We start from the raw sequence: 22,592 nt of genomic DNA, 5'->3' as shown, positions 1-22,592 counted from the left end.
CGATATCGCCGATCTGAAAATTTTCCGCAATATTGTCGTCCTGCTGTTGTAATCACGATACATCGATACATCGTGATGCTGATATATGATAACAGCTCTACTTATTTTGTTTTTGAAATTTTATTATACTGATGTGTACCAAAATAAAATGTAAACAAAAACTATAATGGTGGATTTGGTTTTTTTTTTTTTTTCAATAGACGATCGGCTAATCCATTCACCCTTCGTCCATGTCTGTCCGCTGTCCTTACACTTAAATAGGTCTTGTTATCACTATTTCTGATGAAGCACTGGATGTATCATTCTCAATTTTTTGTAGCTTTGCTTTGGTTCTTGTACAATCAAGTACATCACACAAGGGGCGATGGCCGACAGGCAGCCTTCCTGGTGACTATGGTAGTTTGTTATCACAATTTCTGGAGAAGCATTGGATGGATCATTCTCAAACTTCATGTGTAGGTTCACCTTAGTCAATAGATGTGCATAGTCTATTTTGAAAATGATTATAAAAACAAGAGATCCCAGAGGGATCTTGGCGTCCATCATTTGAGGATCTGTTTTCAGTTCTTGAAGATTTTTTTTGTTTGTTACAGGTGTTGTAAATGTTCATGAACTGGTCTTCATTGAATGTACTCAATGATGGCACAAGATATTTTTATTAAGCACCTATTAGCAAATATCATTTGAAAAAGATCCCAAAGTATTATTAGATAGCCGTCAGTTACAGGTGGATAATGGACAATATGCTTGTGCTGTATTACTGTCGATATCCAAGATGGCTGCCTGTGGGCCACCTTGATTTCAAATCAGTCCAAAAAAGGTACAATGCACAACTAGGGACCAAGGGAAACCAATATCTATGAAATATCAGAAGGATCCATCCTGGACTTCCTCAGATATAGCAGTAACAAGATTTTACTCTCAAAATCCAAGATGGCTGCCTGTCAGCCATCTTGATTTCGGATCAGTCCAAACAGGTGTAATGCACAACTTGGAACCAAAGGGAACCTGCATATGAAATTTGAGAAAGATCCATCCGGTACTTTCCAAGAAATAGCAGTAACAAACTTTTACATTCAAAATCCAAGATGGCCACCTGTCTGCCATCTTGAATTCGAATCAGTCAAAAAAGGTACAATGCACAACTAGGGACCAAGGGGAACCTGCATATGAAATTTGAGAAAGATCCATCCAGTACTTTCCAAGAAATAGCGGTAACAAAGTTTTACATCCAAAATCCAAGATGGCCACCTGTCGGCCATCTTGAATTCGAATCAGTCCAAAAAGGTACAATGCACAACTAGGGACCAAGGGGAAACTGCATATGGAATTTTGAGAAAGATCCATCCAGTACTTTCCAAGAAATAGCAGTAACAAACTTTTACTTCCAAAATCCAAGATGGCTGACTGTCGGCCATCTTGAATTCGAATCAGTCCAAAAAAGGTACAATGCACAACTAGGGACCAAGGGGAAACTGCATATGAAATTTGAGAAAGATCCATCCAGTACTTTCCAAGAAATAGCAGTAACAAAGTTTTACATCCAAAATCCAAGATGGCTGACTGTCGGCCATCTTGAATTCGAATCAGTCCAAAAAAGGTACAATGAACAACTAGGGACTAAGGGGAAACTGCATATGAAATTTGAGAAAGATCCATCCAGTACTTTCCAAGAAATAGCAGTAACAAACTTTTACTTCCAAAATCCAAGATGGCTGCCTGTCGGCCATCTTGAATTCGAATCAGTCCAAAAAAGGTACAATGCACAACTAGGGACCAAGGGGAAACTGCATATGAAATTTGAGAAAGATCCATCCAGTACTTTTTCCAGAAATAGCGGTAACAAACTTTTACATCCAAAATCCAAGATGGCCACCTGTCGGCCATGTTGAATTCGAATCAGTCCAAAAAAGGTACAATGCACAACTAGGGACCAAGGGGAAACTGCATATGAAATTTGAGAAAGATCCATCCAGTACTTTCCAAGAAATAGCAGTAACAAACTTTTACATCCAAAATCCAAGATGGCCACCTGTCTGCATATGAAATTTGAGCCATGTACTTTCCAAGAAATAGCAGTAACAAACTTTTACTTCCAAAATCCAAGATGGCTGCCTGTCGGCCATCTTGAAAAAGGGTACAATGCACAACTAGGGACCAAGGGGAAACTGCATATGAAATTTGAGAAAGATCCATCCAGTACTTTTTCCAGAAATAGCGGTAACAAACTTTTACATCCAAAATCCAAGATGGCCACCTGTCGGCCATGTTGAATTCGAATCAGTCCAAAAAAGGTACAATGCACAACTAGGGACCAAGGGGAAACTGCATATGAAATTTGAGAAAGATCCATCCAGTACTTTCTCAGAAATAGCGGTAACAAACTTTTACATCCAAAATCCAAGATGGCCACCTGTCAGCCATGTTGAATTCGAATCAGTCCAAAAAAGGTACAATGCACAACTAGGGACCAAGGGGAAACTGCATATGAAATTTGAGAAACTGCATATGAAATTTGGCCACCTGTCGGCCATCTTGAAGATCAGTTCAAAAAAGGTACAATGCACAACTAGGGACCAAGGGGAACCTGCATATGAAATTTGACTTTTTCCAGAAATAGCGGTAACAAACTTTTACTTCCAAAATTCAAGATGGCCACCTGTCGGCCATCTTGAATGCGAATCAGTTCAAAAAAGGTACAATGCACAACTAGGGACCAAGGGGAACCTGCATATGAAATTTGAGAAAGATCCATCCAGTACTTTTCCAGAAATAGCGGTAACAAGAATTGTTTACGGACGGACGGACGGCATGACCACGGGCCACGGACACAGGGCGATTTGAATAACCCACCATCTATTTGAATAGATGGTGGGCTAAAAAACAAGATAAGACAACAAGCGACAAACTTGGATTTTGACAGTCACAAATTGTTATTTTTGAAGAAGCACTTGATTATAGATAGACAACAAGCGACAAACTTGGATTTTGACAGTCACAAATTGTTATTTTTGAAGAAGCACTTGATTATAGATAGACAACAAGCGACAAACTTGGATTTTGACAGTCACAAATTGTTATTTTTGAAGAAGCACTTGATTATAGATAGACAACAAGCGACAAACTTGGATTTTGACAGAAACAGATTGTTATTTTTGAAGAAGCACTTGATTATAGATAGACAACAAGCGACAAACTTGGATTTTGACAGAAACAGATTGTGATTGTTATTTCTGAAGAGGCACTGGATTGATCATTCTCAAATTTCGTTTTAGGGTTGATTGGAAATGCTGGTTTATGACTTATAGTTGGTTATTGCTATTTCTGTAGAAGTGTTGGATAGACTATTCATAAATTTCAGATGAATCTTTACTTTAGTTTGTAGTTGTGCATATTCCATTTTGGTTCTGATAGGAAAGACAAAATGGTGGGCCAGTAACCTTCCAGGAATTTTGCAATGAAAGGTTATCATTTTTTCTTGAAAAGTACTGGATGGATCTTTCTCAAATTTCATATGTAGGTTCCCTTGGTCCTTAGTTGTACCCAATTGATTTTGGAATTGATCAGAAAAACAAAATGGCGGATAGGAGAACATCTCTTGGGTTTGGCCGTTAACAACTTTCATTTTCAGGTTTTTCAGAGAGAAAAACATGGAATAAGAAGATCAAATTTATAATAAACGCTGATGGACGTCAAAATCCCTATAGGATCTTTTGTTTTTTTCCTTTTACTAAAATGAAGGAACCATCAATCTTTCGAGGTATGGGGAGGGGGTATATATTCCATTGTAAAGCCAAAGGCGTTCTGAGGAGGAGTTTCCTGGTAGTAGCTGCAGAGACTATCTGAACGTCATGCGGAGGCCTGCCGCTTACTTCTTAAAGCAATTTTGGTAAAGAGGTTTACCAAACAACACAAGAAAGGGTGGTTTTGTCATCTTTCCCGAGAACTACAAGCGGTCACAGATCGCACCAGCTACGGCAGATTTCGACCAGACGTTGCAATATCCAGTTATCTGCCGACTGTACTATTCCTACCACGTGAGGTAAACAAATGTGAGCGTGGTGATTCGTACCCTTATCGCAGTGCCAACAAATACAGCGTTGCACGAGACGTTTGACAATAGTAATCTAGAACATACAAACCGAATTCTAAACGGATGTTTTGTAGTAAGAACAAAGTCTTCAATTGTTTGGATTTTATTTAAACATTATTATACAAAATAAGTCGTGGATGATATAAATTACTGAAACGTCTTTAATCAGAGCAGACCAAACTTAGAGTAAATCATTTATGTATATGAAACACTCTTTGGATTCCGTGTACAAGGAGAAATGAATTGTCCAGGAAAAAAAGTAAAACAGACAGGGACTCGGGACTTTGTCACAATCTAAACAGTATGCACTTGTATCAGAAATGGCAAGAAATTCCATTTCACCGTGCTTACTTAGGTGGTATACATTCCAGATGAAAGTGCTCGAGGTCTAAGTGGATAAGGACTTACCCTTGTCTGGTTTTAAGGTTTTAGCAGGTTTTTGGAGGGATCGATATTAGGTAAAATTACACTTCTCCTAATAATCCTTTATAAATAGGCAAGGGTAAGTCCATATTCGTCTAGACTAAATAATTCTCGGATCCTATGGTCTTGTAAAGGTTGGTTGATGTACGATACTAATTCAGTCGGTGATACTTTTATGGGATAAAGTAGAAAGAAAATTCAACTAATTGCGCCATGTTCGCCATCATAGATTATTGGTAAAAAGATAAAAGTAAAAACCCTTTTTTCTTACTCCTCAGACATATTTCATCACCGATTGTCAAACAGTTGAATGCTGTTTTATAAAGACCTATTTTCACATGGACTGTTTCTTTTTTGACCTGTCAAGAAATGTCTGCAGTAACTTATATGTCTGTCAAAAATGTAATTTCAAATGGAGAATGACGAAGATTGTCACTCGTAATTATGAACACACGGGAGTGGTTGATAGAAATGCTATTACTCTCATCAGTACAGCGGTTAGTCACGTTAATGTGTATAGGGTAGGTCAATAAGTGTGAAGAATGTCCGGCATTTATTGACATTACGAGGTCAGCAGACCAGCCGCTGACTAAAACATAATATTAAAATATTTCGAAATTCACTAAGTGTTACAATCATAATCAAAAACCAATATATAAATAGATAAAACTGCTGACACAAATATCTGTTACATCAGGATCTCATCTCGGTTCCTTCTCTAGAATCCATGTTTTGTTTCGAGACCGCCTAATACGTATGATGCATAGGTAAGGATTTAATGTCTAATCGATAAAAACCGCTTTTAGGCGATTATGACCATTAGTAGGCCTACCACATAACGAAATCGTTATGACCGAAGTCACCAGTGTATGTGGTCTGTAAATGTGTTTCTCATATTCTTGAAGATCATGGAATTCCTTTAAAGCCATGCATTGATTTAAGAACTATGTTTATTTTGCACCAGACCAGTTTGTGCTAAAATCCGAGGCAAATTTTTACCTCATGATCGCCATTCCAGCAGAGTTACGACACGACACATGACCCACCATTCTGGCATAGTTACGACACGACACATGGTCCACCATTTGAGCCAGATTTCCGAGGGGTGCTGGTTTCTGGACTGGTAACCATCACAACGGTCTCAAACACTTCTTTAAGTCCAATTTGGTTCAATGCTGAACATTCCACGTAGGTTTTTGCTCCGAAGGTTTTTGCACATTTGATTCCTTCTTGAATAGATATTACTTTTTGGTCTTTTTCCTTTAATTTTTGCTTCACATTTTCGTCCTCTCGAAGGTCTGTTTTTGTACCGACTAATACGAAGGTGGCCTTTGGGGCAAGGATTTTGATTTCCGATAGCCAGTTTTGTTTGACATTGTTCAGCGTGTCTGGTTCCGTCACACTAAAACACACTAGGAATATGTCTGTTCCCACGGTAAACAGCTCACGGATCCGCCGGTACTCATCCTTCGAAAAGAACAAACCATTAGCTATACTGTGTGCGTTGTGTCAAAAATGGACGACTCCAATTAATTGGGTAACTGAACGTCATTTTCTCGCAACACAAACGTATGTGAGAGCTGCATTTAGTGCATACTTACCAATATATACTGATAACTCAACGTTACTTACAGGTGTCTCAACGATACTTACTGATGTCTCCCGGGAATGTATTTACTGATATACCTCCGGTACTTACAGGTGTCTCAACGAAAGTTACTGATGTCTCACAGAAACTTATCTACTGATATACCTCCGGAAATTACAGGTGTCTCAACGATACTTACTGATGTCTCACGGAAATTTTATTACTGATAGCTCAACGTTACTTATTGATAAATCGACGATACTTACTGATGTCTCACAGAAATTTATCTACTGATATACCTCCGGAACTTACAGCTGTCTCAACGATACTTACTGATGTCTCACAGAAATGTATTTACTGATATACCTCCGGAACTTACAGGTGTCTCAACGATACTTACTGATGTCTCACGGAAATGTATTTACTGATATACCTCCGGAACTTACAGGTGTCTCAACGATACTTACTGATGTCTCACGGAAATGTATTTACTGATATACCTCCGGAACTTACAGGTGTCTCAACGATACTTACTGATGTCTCACGGAAATGTATTTACTGATATGCCTCCGGTACTTACAGGTGTCTCAACGATACTTACTGATCCGATGGTGTCCGTTAGACCGATGCTGTATTTGCACCCGTTGAATTGCATCTCAACAGGGACTTCAAATGAGGTCGATCGCCCAGCTGAAAAAGAAAACAAATTTTATTTTCCAATGCTTGCATTGAACAAGAGACCCAAAAGGTCTGTATCGCTCACCTAGATATTTAAGTCAATAATGCAAAACTTTAAATTCTTTAGTAGGAAAATATTTCCCTGATGATCTTCACTCCACAGATACAGCTTCAAATTCCGTTTGTCAGGCATGGCAATGCTATATTCATTCAGTGGGGATGGCAACTGTTTCAAAGGTCCAGATGGATTGTTGATGGTGCAAAGCAATGCTGTGAACATGAGCTAAATGTATCTGGTGGTTAACTTTTTTCTTGTTGGGCCCTGCCTACCATTTACATTAATCTGATTTTACTTTCCCCAAATTTGTTTAAAATCCGCTCAGTCGTTCATGACTAGTAAAAGTTGACAGATGCCGGACACCGCTCACTTGGCCCTTCGGACAGGTAAGCTAAAAATGAGAGAATAAACACCCAGTATAGATGAAACTATTGCCAGGAACACCTTTGCATGTTCTAAAAGAGTGAGCGACATCTCGCATAAAGAATATTCCAAGTTGCTAAAGGATGTCACGTTCACGAATTAACCAGGTATGTGAACGAACAACGAGCATAATTCACATTACATTACACAAGAAAAGCCTCTAGAATGTAGAAGCAACGGCGACAAGAAAACACCGTGGACTGGACAAACACTGTTGTTACTTATAGAAATGGCAAATTCAAAATAGAAACATTGTTTTTAACTACGATTGGAATTGTAAATAATCTGTTAGGAGATCTTACCACAAAACACAACGATTACATCGTCATCGAGAAATTCAATCATTTCATTTTGGCTTTAGACATACTTTTCACAAAATACTTTCCAGGATGGTCACAAAAGTACAATTACACAACCGTCCAAGTTCTGTTACAAGGATTTATCAGTAATTACTTTCGCCTTGTTTAATATCTTATTTTATTGTGTTGATAATCCCTTCTATCAACCCAATGTAAAGTCGAGCATTGTACTATCTAAAACAGAGAAGTGTGATGGCTTACTAATACTACACATGTGGCTTTTACAACTACATTTATACCAGTCAACTAGGAGACAAGAAAACATGGAAATCGTGCGCAGAGTCGCAAGTCGTTAAACTTGTTCAAAACGACATTTAGAATTTCAAAACGCATTCATTTCTGACTGAAATTACACATTTTACCTATACATAACAATGAGCTAATTCGCCAAGGAGACTAGTTCGTCAGAAAAAAATTTAAAGTTCAAATTCCTAAAATCTGTCGTACGATGAATTTTCATAGGTTTATTATAGTAAAGTTATGAGTTGTAGATATACACGACATCGCCAATGATTGTTTCACCTCTTCCCCGCCGGTACAGAGATTACATGAGTAAGCTTGCTTCCGATACACAGCACCGTTATGTATACAAATGAATCACTGGGTGTATTCATAACAACACTCGAAATTCTACGACAGCAAGTCATATCATACACATCAATTCAGCTTTCTTAATCGAAACGCTATCTGTTGTGTCAACGTAATCAAGATTACAATCACCCATATTAAAAACATCATTTTAACTTTTTCTAGTTCAAAAAACTATTTTTGTCCGGAAGTAATCAAAATTATATGCACGTAATTGTTCATTGCTTCAATCGATCATCTGTGATACACATTGTTTCAATCGACCTGAATCGTACCTCCACAATACTCGCCCACTAACCGTATTCCCTGAATCGTACCTCTATAATACTCGCCCACTAACCGTATTCCCTGAATCGCACCTCTACAATACTCGCCCACTAACCGTATTCCCTGAATCGCACCTCTACAATACTTGCCCACTAATTGTAATCGTATTCCCCGAATCGTTCCTCCACAATACTCGCCTACTAACCGTATTCCCTGAATCGTACCTTTACAATACTCGCCCACTAACCGTATTCCCTGAATCGTACCTTTACAATACTCGCCCACTAACCGTATTCCCCGAATCGTTCCTCCACAATACTCGCCCACTAACCGTATTCCCTGAATCGTTCCTCCACAATACTCGCCCACTAACCGTATTCCCTGAATCGCACCTCTACAATACTTGCCCACTAACCGTATTCCCTGAATCGCACCTCTACAATACTCGCCCACTAACCGTTTTCCCTGAATCGTACCTCTAAAATACTCGCCCACTAACCGTTTTCCCTGAATCGTACCTTTACAATATTTGCCCACTTATCGTATTCCAGGAATCGTACCTCTACAATACTCGCCCACTCGCCGTATTTCATTAATAATTCCTGAACAATACTCGTCCAATTTCGGTGTATGGATCCTTAACAATTCACGCAATATCATATTCCGGAGAGGAATGGCGATTGAGGAGATATTATTGTGTTTCATTGAATGATCAGCACCGCTACACGTGTTTTATCAACTGATGGGAGGAGGGGCGGATGTTTGTAACTCTCATGATAGAGTATTTAGTGATAGAGACAGGGAAATAACATCTCAATGAATTGTTGTGACATTATCTTTTTAACGCTATCAATAATCAATAAACAAGGAAGTGTTTGAAAACATAAAATATGAATATCGATTTATCAAAAACATTTTAACGTGTTAATCAAACCATTTTACGCAGTAAGACCGAGTTTTGTATACGACTTACAGAGCGTCTTATTTCTTGGAGTATAGTTGGAAGGCTGTTTACATGGTGTTGGTTTTGGAACTGGTATGATACAGTAAATTGCTACAATCAATCAAGGAGGTGGGGGAGGGGGGCCGATTGGGGGGGGGGAGGAACCGTTTTAATATACAAAGAGGCTATCGGCAGGTTGGACCGATCGCGCTGTATATTTAATCTTTTTGTCATGAAGATAAAAAGTGTTTGGGCTCATATATACCAACTTCCTTTAGTGTTACTGAAGACACATTAGTCAAAAGGTGTGTTTGGCATCTTTAGTCAACAGGTGTGTTTGGCATCTTTAGTCAACAGGTGTGTTTAACATCATTAGTCAAAAGGTGTGTTTGGCATCTTTAGTCAACAGGTGTGTTTGGCATCTTAAGTCAACAGGTGTGTTTAACATCTTTAGTCAACAGGCGTGTTTAGCATAATTAGTTAACAGGTGTGTTTAGCATCATTAGTCAACAGGTGTGTTTGGTATCATTAGTCAACGCGTGTGTTTGACATCATTTGTCAACAGGTGTGTTTGGCACCATTTGTCAACAGGTGTGTTTGGCACCATTTGTCAACAGACGTGTTTGACATCATTAGGTGTGTTTGGCATCATTAGTCAACAGGTGTGTTTGGCATCATTTGTCAACAGGTGTGTTTGGCACCATTTGTGCACAGGTGTGTTTGGCACCATTTGTCAACAGGCGTGTTTGACATCATTAGGTGTGTTTGGCATCATTAGTCAACAGGCGTGTTTGACATCATTAGTCAACAGGCGTGTTTGACATCATTTGTCAACAGGCGGGTTTGGCATCATTTGTCAACAGGTGTGTTTGACATCATTTGTCAACAGGCGTGTTTGACATCATTAGTCAACAGGCGTGTTTGACATCATTTGTCAACAGGCGTGTTTGACATCATTAGTTAACAGGCGTGTTTGACATCATTTGTCAACAGGCGTGTTTGACATCATTTGTCAACAGGCGTGTTTGACATCATTAGTCAACAGGCGTGTTTGACATCATTTGTCAACAGGCGGGTTTGGCATCATTTGTCAACAGGTGTGTTTGACATCATTTGTCAACAGGCGTGTTTGACATCATTTGTCAACAGGCGTGTTTGACATCATTAGTCAACAGGCGTGTTTGACATCATTAGTCAACAGGCGTGTTTGACATCATTTGTCAACAGGCGTGTTTGACATCATTAGTCAACAGGCGTGTTTGACATCATTAGTCAACAGCTGTGTTTGACATCATTTGTCAACAGGCGTGTTTGACATCATTAGTCAACAGGCGTGTTTGACATCATTTGTCAACAGGCGGGTGTTTGACATCATTTGTCAACAGGCGTGTTTGACATCATTAGTCAACAGGCGTGTTTGACATCATTAGTCAACAGGCGTGTTTGACATCATTTGTCAACAGGCGGGTTTGGCATCATTTGTCAACAGCTGTGTTTGACATCATTTGTCAACAGGCGTGTTTGACATCATTAGTCAACAGGCGTGTTTGACATCATTAGTCAACAGGCGTGTTTGACATCATTTGTCAACAGGCGTGTTTGGCATCATTTGTCAACAGGCGTGTTTGACATCATTAGTCAACAGGCGTGTTTGACATCATTAGTCAACAGGCGTGTTTGACATCATTAGGTGTGTTTGGCATGATAATAGTCAATGTCAATGTCAGGTGTTGAAAAATGACGACGCTGTTTTAACATTGATGATGATGATGATGAAACATACAAATATTTCATTCAGGATAGGACAAAAACGAGGAAGAAACTGTTTAAGTGGCAGAAGTAGAGTGTGCGGGAGTGTTTTAGTGAGAACAATGAAGGAAGTAAGTGTCCATGTAGTACGACATCAAGCCCACCACAAATCACACCAGCTGTTTCATTTACATCTTTTTTCTCATCCTATCCTAACTCAAGTGGATATCTCGGTATTTTATGTAATTTTCAAGTAAAATGTCAGGAATTATCATTGAATAGTTTGATCTGACAGGAAACAATTATAGTAAAAGGACATCGCTGTTTGATCAATGAATCACAACAAATACATCCATCTCTTTAATCGTTTGTGTTTTTTTATTGAATGTTTTGCGAATATTCTATACAAGATATACGATAGTGAACGTAACCCCTTGATTATCGGTAGTGAACGTAACTCCTGGAGTATCGATAGTGAACGTAACTCCTGGAGTATCGATAGTGAACGTAACTCCTGGAGTATCAATAGTGAACGTAACTCCTGGAGTATCGATAATGAACGTAACTCCTGGAGTATCGGTAGTGAACGTAACTCCTGGAGTATCGATAGTGAACGTAACTCCTGGAGTATCGATAGTGAACGTAACCCCTGGAGTATCGATAGTGAACGTAACCCCTTGATTATCGATAGTGAACGTAACCCCTGAAGTATCGATAGTGAACGTAACTCCTGGAGTGTAGATAGTGAACGTAACTCCTGGAGTATCGGTAGTGAACGTAACTCCTGGAGTATCAATAGTGAACGTAACTCCTGGAGTATCGATAGTGAACGTAACTCCTGGAATATCGATAGTTAACGTAACCCCTGGAGTATCGATAGTGAACGTAACCCCTTGATTATCGATAGTGAACGTAACCCCTGAAGTATCGATAGTGAACGTAACTCCTGGAGTATCGGTAGTGAACGTAACTCCTGGAGTATCGGTAGTGAACGTAACTCCTGGAGTATCGATAGTGAACGTAACTCCTGGAGTATCGATAGTGAACGTAACTCCTGGAGTATCGATAGTGAACGTAACTCCTGGAGTATCAATAGTGAACGTAACTCCTGGAGTATCGATAATGAACGTAACTCCTGGAGTATCGGTAGTGAACGTAACTCCTGGAGTATCGATAGTGAACGTAACTCCTGGAGTATCAATAGTGAACGTAACTCCTGGAGTATCGATAGTGAACGTAACTCCTGGAGTATCGATAGTGAACGTAACCCCTGGAGTATCGATAGTGAACGTAACCCCTGGAGTATCGATAGTGAACGTAACCCCTGGAGTATCGATAGTGAACGTAACTCCTGGAGTATCGATAGTGAACGTAACTCCTGGAGTATCGATAGTGAACGTAACTCCTGGAGTATCGATAGTGAACGTAACTCCTGGAGTATCGATAGTGAACGTAACTCCTGGAGTATCAATAATGAACGTAACTCCTGGAGTACCGATAATGAATGTAACTCTTGGAGTATCGATAGTGAACGTAACCCCTGGAGTATCGATAGTGAACGTAACCCCTGGAGTATCGATAGTGAACGTAACTCCTGGAGTGTAGATAGTGAACGTAACTCCTGGAGTATCGATAGTGAACGTAACTCCTGGAGTATCAATAGTGAACGTAACTCCTGGAGTATCGATAGTGAACGTAACCCCTGGAGTATCGATAGTGAACGTAACTCCTGGAGTATCGATAGTGAACGTAACCCCTGGAGTATCGATAGTGAACGTAACCCCTGGAGTATCGATAGTGAACGTAACCCCTGGAGTATCGATAGTGAATGTAACCCCTGGAGTATCAAGAATGGCATGAAGTATACTGTTCATTCGCACATCGGATAACACTGTAAAGTTGCGTCAAAAGTAGATAAATAGATCATAAGAGGTCAAGATCAAATACCTTATAAATTACCTATAATCGATTTCAATGCAGTATTTGGCATATTTATGACAATTACCTTTAAATCAAAACACTTTTTCCATCACTATCCCTCCGCTTTGAAATATGGAAAATGATTTGCTTAGTGAAGCAAAAGTCAGCGCTCTGAAACTTCTATATGTCAAAAGTCAGACATAGGTAATGCCTGACTAAAAATAACTCAAAACGAAAATACGGGGAACCCTTTGCAACCAGGGCTGGTGACAAAAGTCTTCTCTTAAAGTAATGTTCCCCAGCTCATTCGTCATGACCTCGAAAGATATTAAGAAATAGTCAATAGCATTACCGCCATCTCAAAAGACGTCGGAAAGTAGTCATTAACATTACCGCCATCTCAAAAGACGTCGGAAAGTAGTCATACTCATTACCGCCATCTCAAAAGACGTCGGAAAGTAGTCATTAACATTACCGCCATCTCAAAACACGTCGGAAAGTAGTCATAATCATTACCGCCATCTCAAAAGACGTCGGAAAGTAGTCATTAACATTACCGCCATCTCAAAAGACGTCGGAAAGTAGTCATTAACATTACCGCCATCTAAAAAGACGTCGGAAAGTAGTCATTAACATTACCGCCATCTCAAAAGACGTCGGAAAGTAGTCATTAACATTACCGCCATCTCAAAAGACGTCGGAAAGTAGTCAAACTCATTACCGCCATCTCAAAAGACGTCTGAAAGTAGTCATTAACATTACCGCCATCTCAAAAGACGTCGGAAAGTAGTCATTAACATTACCGCCATCTCAAAAGACGTCGGAAAGTAGTCATACTCATTACCGCCATCTCAAAAGACGTCGGAAAGTAGTCATTAACATTACCGCCATCTCAAAAGACGTCGGAAAGTAGTCATACTCATTACCGCCATCTCAAAAGACGTCGGAAAGTAGTCATTAACATTACCGCCATCTCAAAAGACGCCGGAAAGTAGTCATTAACATTACCGCCATCTCAAAAGACGTCGGAAAGTAGTCATTAACATTACCGCCATCTCAAAAGACGTCGGAAAGTAGTCATTAACATTACCGCCATCTCAAAAGACGTCGGAAAGTAGTCATTAACATTACCGCCATCTCAAAACACGACGGAAAGTAGTCATACTCATTACCGCCATCTCAAAAGACGTCGGAAAGTAGTCATTAACATTACCGCCATCTCAAAAGACGCCGGAAAGTAGTCATTAACATTACCGCCATCTCAAAAGACGTCGGAAAGTAGTCATTAACATTACCGCCATCTCAAAAGACGTCGGAAAGTAGTCATTAACATTACCGCCATCTCAAAAGACGTCGGAAAGTAGTCATTAACATTACCGCCATCTCAAAAGACGTCGGAAAGTAGTCATTAACATTACCGCCATCACAAAAGACGTCGGAAAGTAGTCATTAACATTACCGCCATCTCAAAAGACGTCGGAAAGTAGTCATTAACATTACCGCCATCTCAAAAGACGTCGGAAAGTAGTCATTAACATTACCGCCATCTCAAAAGACGCCGGAAAGTAGTCATTAACATTACCGCCATCTCAAAACACGACGGAAAGTAGTCATACTCATTACCGCCATCTCAAAAGACGTCTGAAAGTAGTCATTAACATTACCGCCATCTCAAAAGACGTCGGAAAGTAGTCATTAACATTACCGCCATCTAAAAAGACGTCGGAAAGTAGTCATTAACATTACCGCCATCTCAAAAGACGTCGGAAAGTAGTCATTAACATTACCGCCATCTCAAAAGACGTCGGAAAGTAGTCATTAACATTACCGCCATCTCAAAAGACGTCGGAAAGTAGTCATACTCATTACCGTGATCACAAAAGAGTTTTATGGTGGTGGCCATTACCGTGATCACCAAAGAGTTTTATGGTGGTGGCCATTACCGTGATCACAAAAGAGTTTAATGGTGGTGGCCATTACCGTGATCACCAAAGAGTTTTATGGTGGTGGCATTACCGTGATCACCAAAAGAGTTTTATGATGGTGGCCATTACCGTGATCACAAAAGAGTTTAATGGTGGTGGCCATTACCGTGATCACCAAAGAGTTTAATGGTGGTGGCCATTACCGTGATCACAAAAGAGTTTTATGGTGGTGGCCATTACCGTGATCACAAAAGAGTTTTATGATGGTGGCCATTACCGTGATCACAAAAGAGTTTAATGGTGGTGGCCATTACCGTGATCACCAAAGAGTTTTATGGTGGTGGCATTACCGTGATCACCAAAAGAGTTTAATGATGGTGGCCATTACCGTGATCAAAAGAGTTTAATGGTGGTGGCCATTACCGTGATCACGAAAGAGTTTTATGGTGGTGGCATTACCGTGATCACCAAAAGAGTTTTTTGATGGTGGCCATTACCGTGATCACCAAAAGAGTTTTATGATGGTGGCCATTACCGTGATCACAAAAGAGTTTAATGGTGGTGGCCATTACCGTGATCACAAAAGAGTTTAATGGTGGTGGCCATTACCGTGATCACCAAAGAGTTTAATGGTGGTGGCCATTACCGTGATCACCAAAGAGTTTAATGGCGGTGGCCATTACCGTGATCACCAAAGAGTTTAATGGTGGTGGCCATTACCGTGATCACAAAAGAGTTTAATGGTGGTGGCATTACCGTGATCACAAAAGAGTTTAATGGTGGTGGCCATTACCGTGATCACAAAAGAGTTTTATGGTGGTGGCCATTACCGTGATCACCAAAGAGTTTTATGGTGGTGGCATTACCGTGATCACCAAAAGAGTTTAATGGTGGTGGCCATTACCGTGATCACAAAAGAGTTTAATGGTGGTGGCCATTACCGTGATCACCAAAGAGTTTTATGGTGGTGGCATTACCGTGATCACCAAAAGAGTTTTATGATGGTGGCCATTACCGTGATCACCAAAAGAGTTTTATGATGGTGGCCATTACCGTGATCACAAAAGAGTTTAATGGTGGTGGCCATTACCGTGATCACAAAAGAGTTTAATGGTGGTGGCCATTACCGTGATCACCAAAGAGTTTAATGGTGGTGGCCATTACCGTGATCACAAAAGAGTTTAATGGTGGTGGCCATTACCGTGATCACCAAAGAGTTTAATGGTGGTGGCCATTACCGTGATCACAAAAGAGTTTAATGGTGGTGGCATTACCGTGATCACAAAAGAGTTTAATGGTGGTGGCCATTACCGTGATCACCAAAGAGTTTTATGGTGGTGGCATTACCGTGATCACCAAAAGAGTTTTATGATGGTGGCCATTACCGTGATCACCAAAAGAGTTTTATGATGGTGGCCATTACCGTGATCACAAAAGAGTTTAATGGTGGTGGCCATTACCGTGATCACAAAAGAGTTTAATGATGGTGGCCATTACCGTGATCACCAAAGAGTTTAATGGTGGTGGCCATTACCGTGATCACAAAAGAGTTTAATGGTGGTGGCCATTACCGTGATCACCAAAGAGTTTTATGGTGGTGGCATTACCGTGATCACCAAAAGAGTTTAATGGTGGTGGCCATTACCGTGATCACAAAAGAGTTTTATGATGGTGGCCATTACCGTGATCACAAAAGAGTTTAATGGTGGTGGCCATTACCGTGATCACCAAAGAGTTTTATGGTGGTGGCATTACCGTGATCACCAAAAGAGTTTTATGATGGTGGCCATTACCGTGATCACCAAAAGAGTTTTATGATGGTGGCCATTACCGTGATCACAAAAGAGTTTAATGGTGGTGGCCATTACCGTGATCACAAAAGAGTTTAATGATGGTGGCCATTACCGTGATCACCAAAGAGTTTAATGGTGGTGGCCATTACCGTGATCACAAAAGAGTTTAATGGTGGTGGCCATTACCGTGATCACCAAAGAGTTTTATGGTGGTGGCATTACCGTGATCACCAAAAGAGTTTAATGGTGGTGGCCATTACCGTGATCACAAAAGAGTTTTATGATGGTGGCCATTACCGTGATCACAAAAGAGTTTAATGGTGGTGGCCATTACCGTGATCACCAAAGAGTTTTATGGTGGTGGCATTACCGTGATCACCAAAAGAGTTTTATGATGGTGGCCATTACCGTGATCACCAAAAGAGTTTTATGATGGTGGCCATTACCGTGATCACAAAAGAGTTTAATGGTGGTGGCCATTACCGTGATCACAAAAGAGTTTAATGATGGTGGCCATTACCGTGATCACCAAAGAGTTTAATGGTGGTGGCCATTACCGTGATCACAAAAGAGTTTAATGGTGGTGGCCATTACCGTGATCACCAAAGAGTTTAATGGTGGTGGCCATTACCGTGATCACAAAAGAGTTTAATGGTGGTGGCATTACCGTGATCACAAAAGAGTTTAATGGTGGTGGCCATTACCGTGATCACAAAAGAGTTTTATGGTGGTGGCCATTACCGTGGTCACAAAAGAGGTGTATCGAGGTGATATTTAAGGAAGTTCTCCACTGCAGGCAATGATGAATGCTAGGTTAATGGACGTGATATATCAGTGTCCACTACAGATAAATAACGATAGGTTCATCATATGTTGAATGACTGAAAATCGATGAACGTTTCTTCCTGGGTAAGGCGTTGTACATCAGTACGTACATGTGTGTGTATGTGTGTGTCGTAGAATGTGGATTTCATATGTACAGGAAATCACGTGACCGAACCATCATCTCGTACAGTGTGACAGATAACTTTATTAGAGAGAGATTTATACAACGTTCATTATGTTCATTTAATCCGATTTATGTTTTGTCCTGTGGAGCTATCTTCAAAGTGTGACATAAAACAGTCAACTATAAGCGATACAACAATACAAACGTTTGACTAATTGGTGTCTGTACAATAAATTATACACATATACCCCGTCGGATAGCACCTTTCAATACAAATTTAGAATTAGATACAACAGAGCTAAAACCTTAATCAACCCGCATCATGCGACTGTTAAATGCCAACAATTTGTAACCAGGGATGTGACTGAGGTAAATACAAAGATAGACGTGTCAAAATCTAGGTGGGGAGGTACATTAACGACAAATTAAATGCTTCTAACCATACAGGGCAACTGTAATGTAACAATATATAATACAGGAACTGTATTATTAAAATACTTCTAACAAAACAAACTGCGTTGTCAAGGCAACTATAATGTTACACTATATAAATCTGGAACTGTCTGGGTTATAAAAATACTTCTAACAATACATACTGGAGTTGTCATGGCAACTATAATGTTAAACTATATAATACTGCAACTGTCTGAATAACTAAAAAGCTTCTAACAAAACAAACTGCGTTGTCAAGGCAACTATAATGTTAAACTATATAAAACTGAAACTGAATAACTAAAATACTTCTAACAAAACAAACTGGGTTGTCTGGGCAACTCTAAACTATATGCTGCAATTCGCAGTTGATTGTATTGATAACTAGTGTGATACTGACAACACAAACAATGGATTGTCCAGGCAACTTAATTTATTACTAAAAATTAAAAACCGGGGTTGTCTATTGATTGACTGCTATTTAATCATACAAAATGAGGTTGGTTACGGGACTAAAATGATACTATGTAATTATACAGACTGAGGTTGGTTACGGGACTAAAATGATACTATGTAATTATACAGACTGGGTTTGTGTAGGGGGTTAAAACTTTACAATTCAATTTTACAGACAGGTTGTGTAGGGGGTTAAAATTTTACAATTCAATTTTACAGACAGGTTGTGTAGGGGGTTAAAATGTTACTATTTATTTTATATAAACTGAGGTTGTGTAGGATACTCAACTTTTACTATTAAGTTATACGAATTAAGTTTGTGTAGGAGACTAAAATATTACTGACAGCATAACGAGTGTAAAACTTATTTCCCCATATTGTATAATAACATAGTGTGTATGTGTGTTATATCATTGAACAAAAAAATGTTTAAAAACCGATTTGCTTAGGCAACTAAAGTGCTAATACGACACGAAGTGGGCCGAGTCTAGATGAATATGTCTTCAACTATACTGTTAATGGATTTTAAGAAACTAACGTTGCACACACGGTACGCGTGATCGGCGAAGGTCTGTGTGTACATTACAGGAAGTCAAACACAGGAAGTCGGTCATCAAGTTGTGAATTTTAGTGACACTCGAGTATAGAAAAACGCATTTATTCTAGAATGGAAATACATCTTTTTTAAATCGCTTGACATGGAAAACACACATATATTTAGCATTGACTACTGTGATATAATTTCTATCCCGCGGAATACATTATTTGGAATTTGAGTGCAGTTTGACCTGGTGTGCTCAGCAATGGTGTCGTGCGTAGCATGCATATCTAATTGACCATCAAAATAAAGTGCTTTTGCACTTGAAAACTACGTTTAAGCATATCAACCCTGCCATGGCAACGACGATTTTCATCGGTAATTAAAGCTTTATATAGACCACATGTGTCATTTGTACAGCAACAGCTTGGCGTGAACAGGATCCTAGAAACGACGAAAAAAGGCACCGCCTGGTCACAAGAATTGCCATCAAGACCTTTATCATGACCTTGACAGGTTAAATCAGGACGGCTTATTGAATGAAGAAAAGAAATGCCCGGTTCGAAATAGTAATTAAATTTCATGCACAAAGTAAGGAAATGATATATATGACCTTAAAGATCAGAACAACAAATAAAATGTGACCTTGACCTTGATGATTACGACAGAAAATAAGATGGGAACTTGATGATTACGACGGAAAATAAGATGTGACCTTGATGATTACGACGGAAAATAAGATGTGACCTTGATTACGGGGACAATATATGACCTCGCGCCTTTACATAATAACAGGACATGGCAATGGTTAAAAAAACCCAAAACACTTAGACCTAACATTGGCGATGAAAACAGGAAGAGCACGATTTGATCACTGCAACAACTGTAAAGACGTAACTTTCCCTTGTACCTCTAAAGAAACTGCAATTCAAGAAATTGATTTAAAGAACAAACCATTACGATGATAATCAAAAGAGTATGGTGTTCAGTTCTCATGTAGGCTAGAACGAAGTAGACAGGGTGTGATTATACATGTAGTATGATATCACAGCGTGCCATTCCTTCATTGGTAAGTTTTGATTTCTGCATTGTTGTCGTTATTCGTTTCACAAAACTCATCGTATCATTCATTTTCTAAAGAAACCTTTTGTTTATTCACTGGGCGTGCATACATATGATTGATACTTATTTGCGTTCCTTATCTGTAATACAAATATTAAAAATACACTCATTTCAAAAGGAATATAAGCGCGCGCCTACCTTTTACAGTTTGACTGCATTCGTAAAGTCCGGGGACGTCACTATCGGGGAATTTGTTAGTGGCATAAGTCATGAGGAGACAAGTTTTCCCCACCCCACAGTCTCCCACCGCCGTCACCTTTATCTTCCTCTCTTCCTCTACACTGTCGTCTGCCATCTTGGCAGTGTGGCACACGTTTCACCCCTCTGATCGTGCCGTACAATAACCACAGATTGTTAAATAGTGTCGTTTGGACGTGCGAACCAGTGCAGCAGTCAACTAGCTACACAGTGTGTAATGAGACATCGTTTCCGCAGCTGTACGGTCGACTATACACATCAATATCCGGACATAACCCTACCAACGTGGGTCGCCCTGTTTCCTGATGTTACAAACGTCGCTTAGACATACTTCATATACACCGTTGCTGTTGTTTGTACACAAATCCCACTAAGTATTGAGGATCTCGACAGACACATACAGGCTAGGGAAATCAAGCAGGCTTAGTGTTTAAAAGAAGCGGAATGGCTGGGAAAATGTTTATCTCATCTTTATAAATATAAGATATATGTATATAATAAACTGGTGTACAGACTGATGATAAGTGAAGAATGTGTCCGATCCGAAATGTTACAGACCTTGTTAGATGAGCTGGACTCCTGGTCATTGTATATATATGTTAACACCAGAGCAAATCGGTGATGGAAACCAGACGAATCTTCAACTTCTTAAATAGTATTTCATTATGGTTAGATATGATAAAATGGCCAGCAATGGAGCTCCGCTTATATTTCAAGAAGGCAATTAGTAATATAAGACATCACAGATAACTCTGCGAGTCAAACTACCAAGAATGAAATGTTTCTGATCATCACTCTTTAATACATGGGCCTACAATGGCGCGTGGAATTAATGCCTCCTTCCACGTGTTCCCGTTGTGATACAGGCGAAATTCACTGTTTTACCAGTATAATTTACGTAAATACCAAATAATGAATACTGTTTTTACCAGTATAATTTACGTAAATATCAAATAATAAAAACTGTTTTTACCAGTATAATTTACGTGAATACCAAATAATAAATACAGTTTTTACCAGTATAATTTACGTAAATATCAAATAATGAATACTGTTTTACCAGTATAATTTACGTGAATACCAAATAATAAATACTGTTTTTACCAGTATAATTTACATGAATACCAAATAATAAATACAGTTTTTACCAGTATAATTTACGTGAATACCAAATAATAAATACTGTTTTACCAGTATAATTTACGTGAATACCAAATAATAAATACTGTTTTTACCAGTATAATTTACGTAAATATCAAATAATGAATACTGTTTTAACCAGTATAATTTACGTAAATACCAAATAATAAAAAGAGGCAGAGGAGCATTATCGGTCACCTGATCTCAATACATGTCATAGAAATCATCCCGTTAACAAAGTGAGATCACCTGAACTACATTACACGTGTAATGCATAGCATTACCTGACACGCCAATCTAACGAACAATGAACTGTTTCCAATGGTAATTAAACAATATTTTCTCAACAAGGTCATTTTCCTGTATAAATTAGAGTAAACTTTTCCAAACCCGAGGGGGAGTTTCGGGGCACTGTGGTGAAAAAAAACCTTCCATTAATGTCGAATGAGTAATATTTGATTCTACCATATCTGTGTCTTCAGAATTTTTTAAATTTTAGTTAATTAGATTTCTTTTGGTTTCTGTCAGGCTAATGAGTCACCTACAACAGGTCAGAAAAAAACACCTGTTGGCTTCTGGTGCATAAAGCTAGCTGGTACGTGAAAGAGGAAAGACTTTTCAGCTTTATACTAAATTAACAAAACATTGTCGGTTAATACACCATAAAAGTCATGTTGGGTATACAACGAAAGTAGTACTTTGTCATTGTGACATGGCCGGAACATAGAGGACGTTGTCACGATAGCAGGGTAGCAGTACAAGTTATAACAACACGTTGCCATGATATAACGGATATACAATACAGCAGTTGTCATGGTGACAGATATCCAATTTAGGAAGTTGCCATGGTGACACAGATATACAATACATGGCGTTGTCATTATATCAAGAGTATACAATACAGGGTGTTGTCATGGTGACACGGATATACAATACAGGATGTTGTCAGA

At 39.2% G+C, this 22,592-nt stretch overlaps 1 protein-coding gene across 1 annotated transcript; it reads right to left on the bottom strand.

The window, feature by feature from the left end:
* Positions 1 to 4,180: 4,180 nt before the first annotated feature.
* LOC132562158 (cdc42 homolog) lies at positions 4,181 to 20,704 on the bottom strand. The gene is made up of 3 exons (XM_060226888.1): positions 20,443 to 20,704; positions 6,706 to 6,794; positions 4,181 to 5,983 (listed from the first exon to the last, which is right to left on the bottom strand). The coding sequence occupies exons 1-3, from the start codon at positions 20,597 to 20,599 to the stop codon at positions 5,576 to 5,578; spliced, it is 654 nt and encodes a 217-aa protein (XP_060082871.1). The 5' UTR covers positions 20,600 to 20,704; the 3' UTR covers positions 4,181 to 5,575.
* Between the last annotated feature and the right edge of the window lie 1,888 nt (positions 20,705 to 22,592).

Source organism: Ylistrum balloti, unplaced genomic scaffold, assembly GCF_031769215.1.
Source record: "Ylistrum balloti isolate Yb309-2 unplaced genomic scaffold, AGI_CSIRO_Ybal_v1 Utg371358, whole genome shotgun sequence".
In the NCBI taxonomy this organism is placed as follows: Eukaryota; Metazoa; Mollusca; class Bivalvia; order Pectinida; family Pectinidae; genus Ylistrum; species Ylistrum balloti.
Note: the sequence above shows the minus strand (reverse complement) of the source record. Positions and strands in the feature narration are given on the sequence as shown.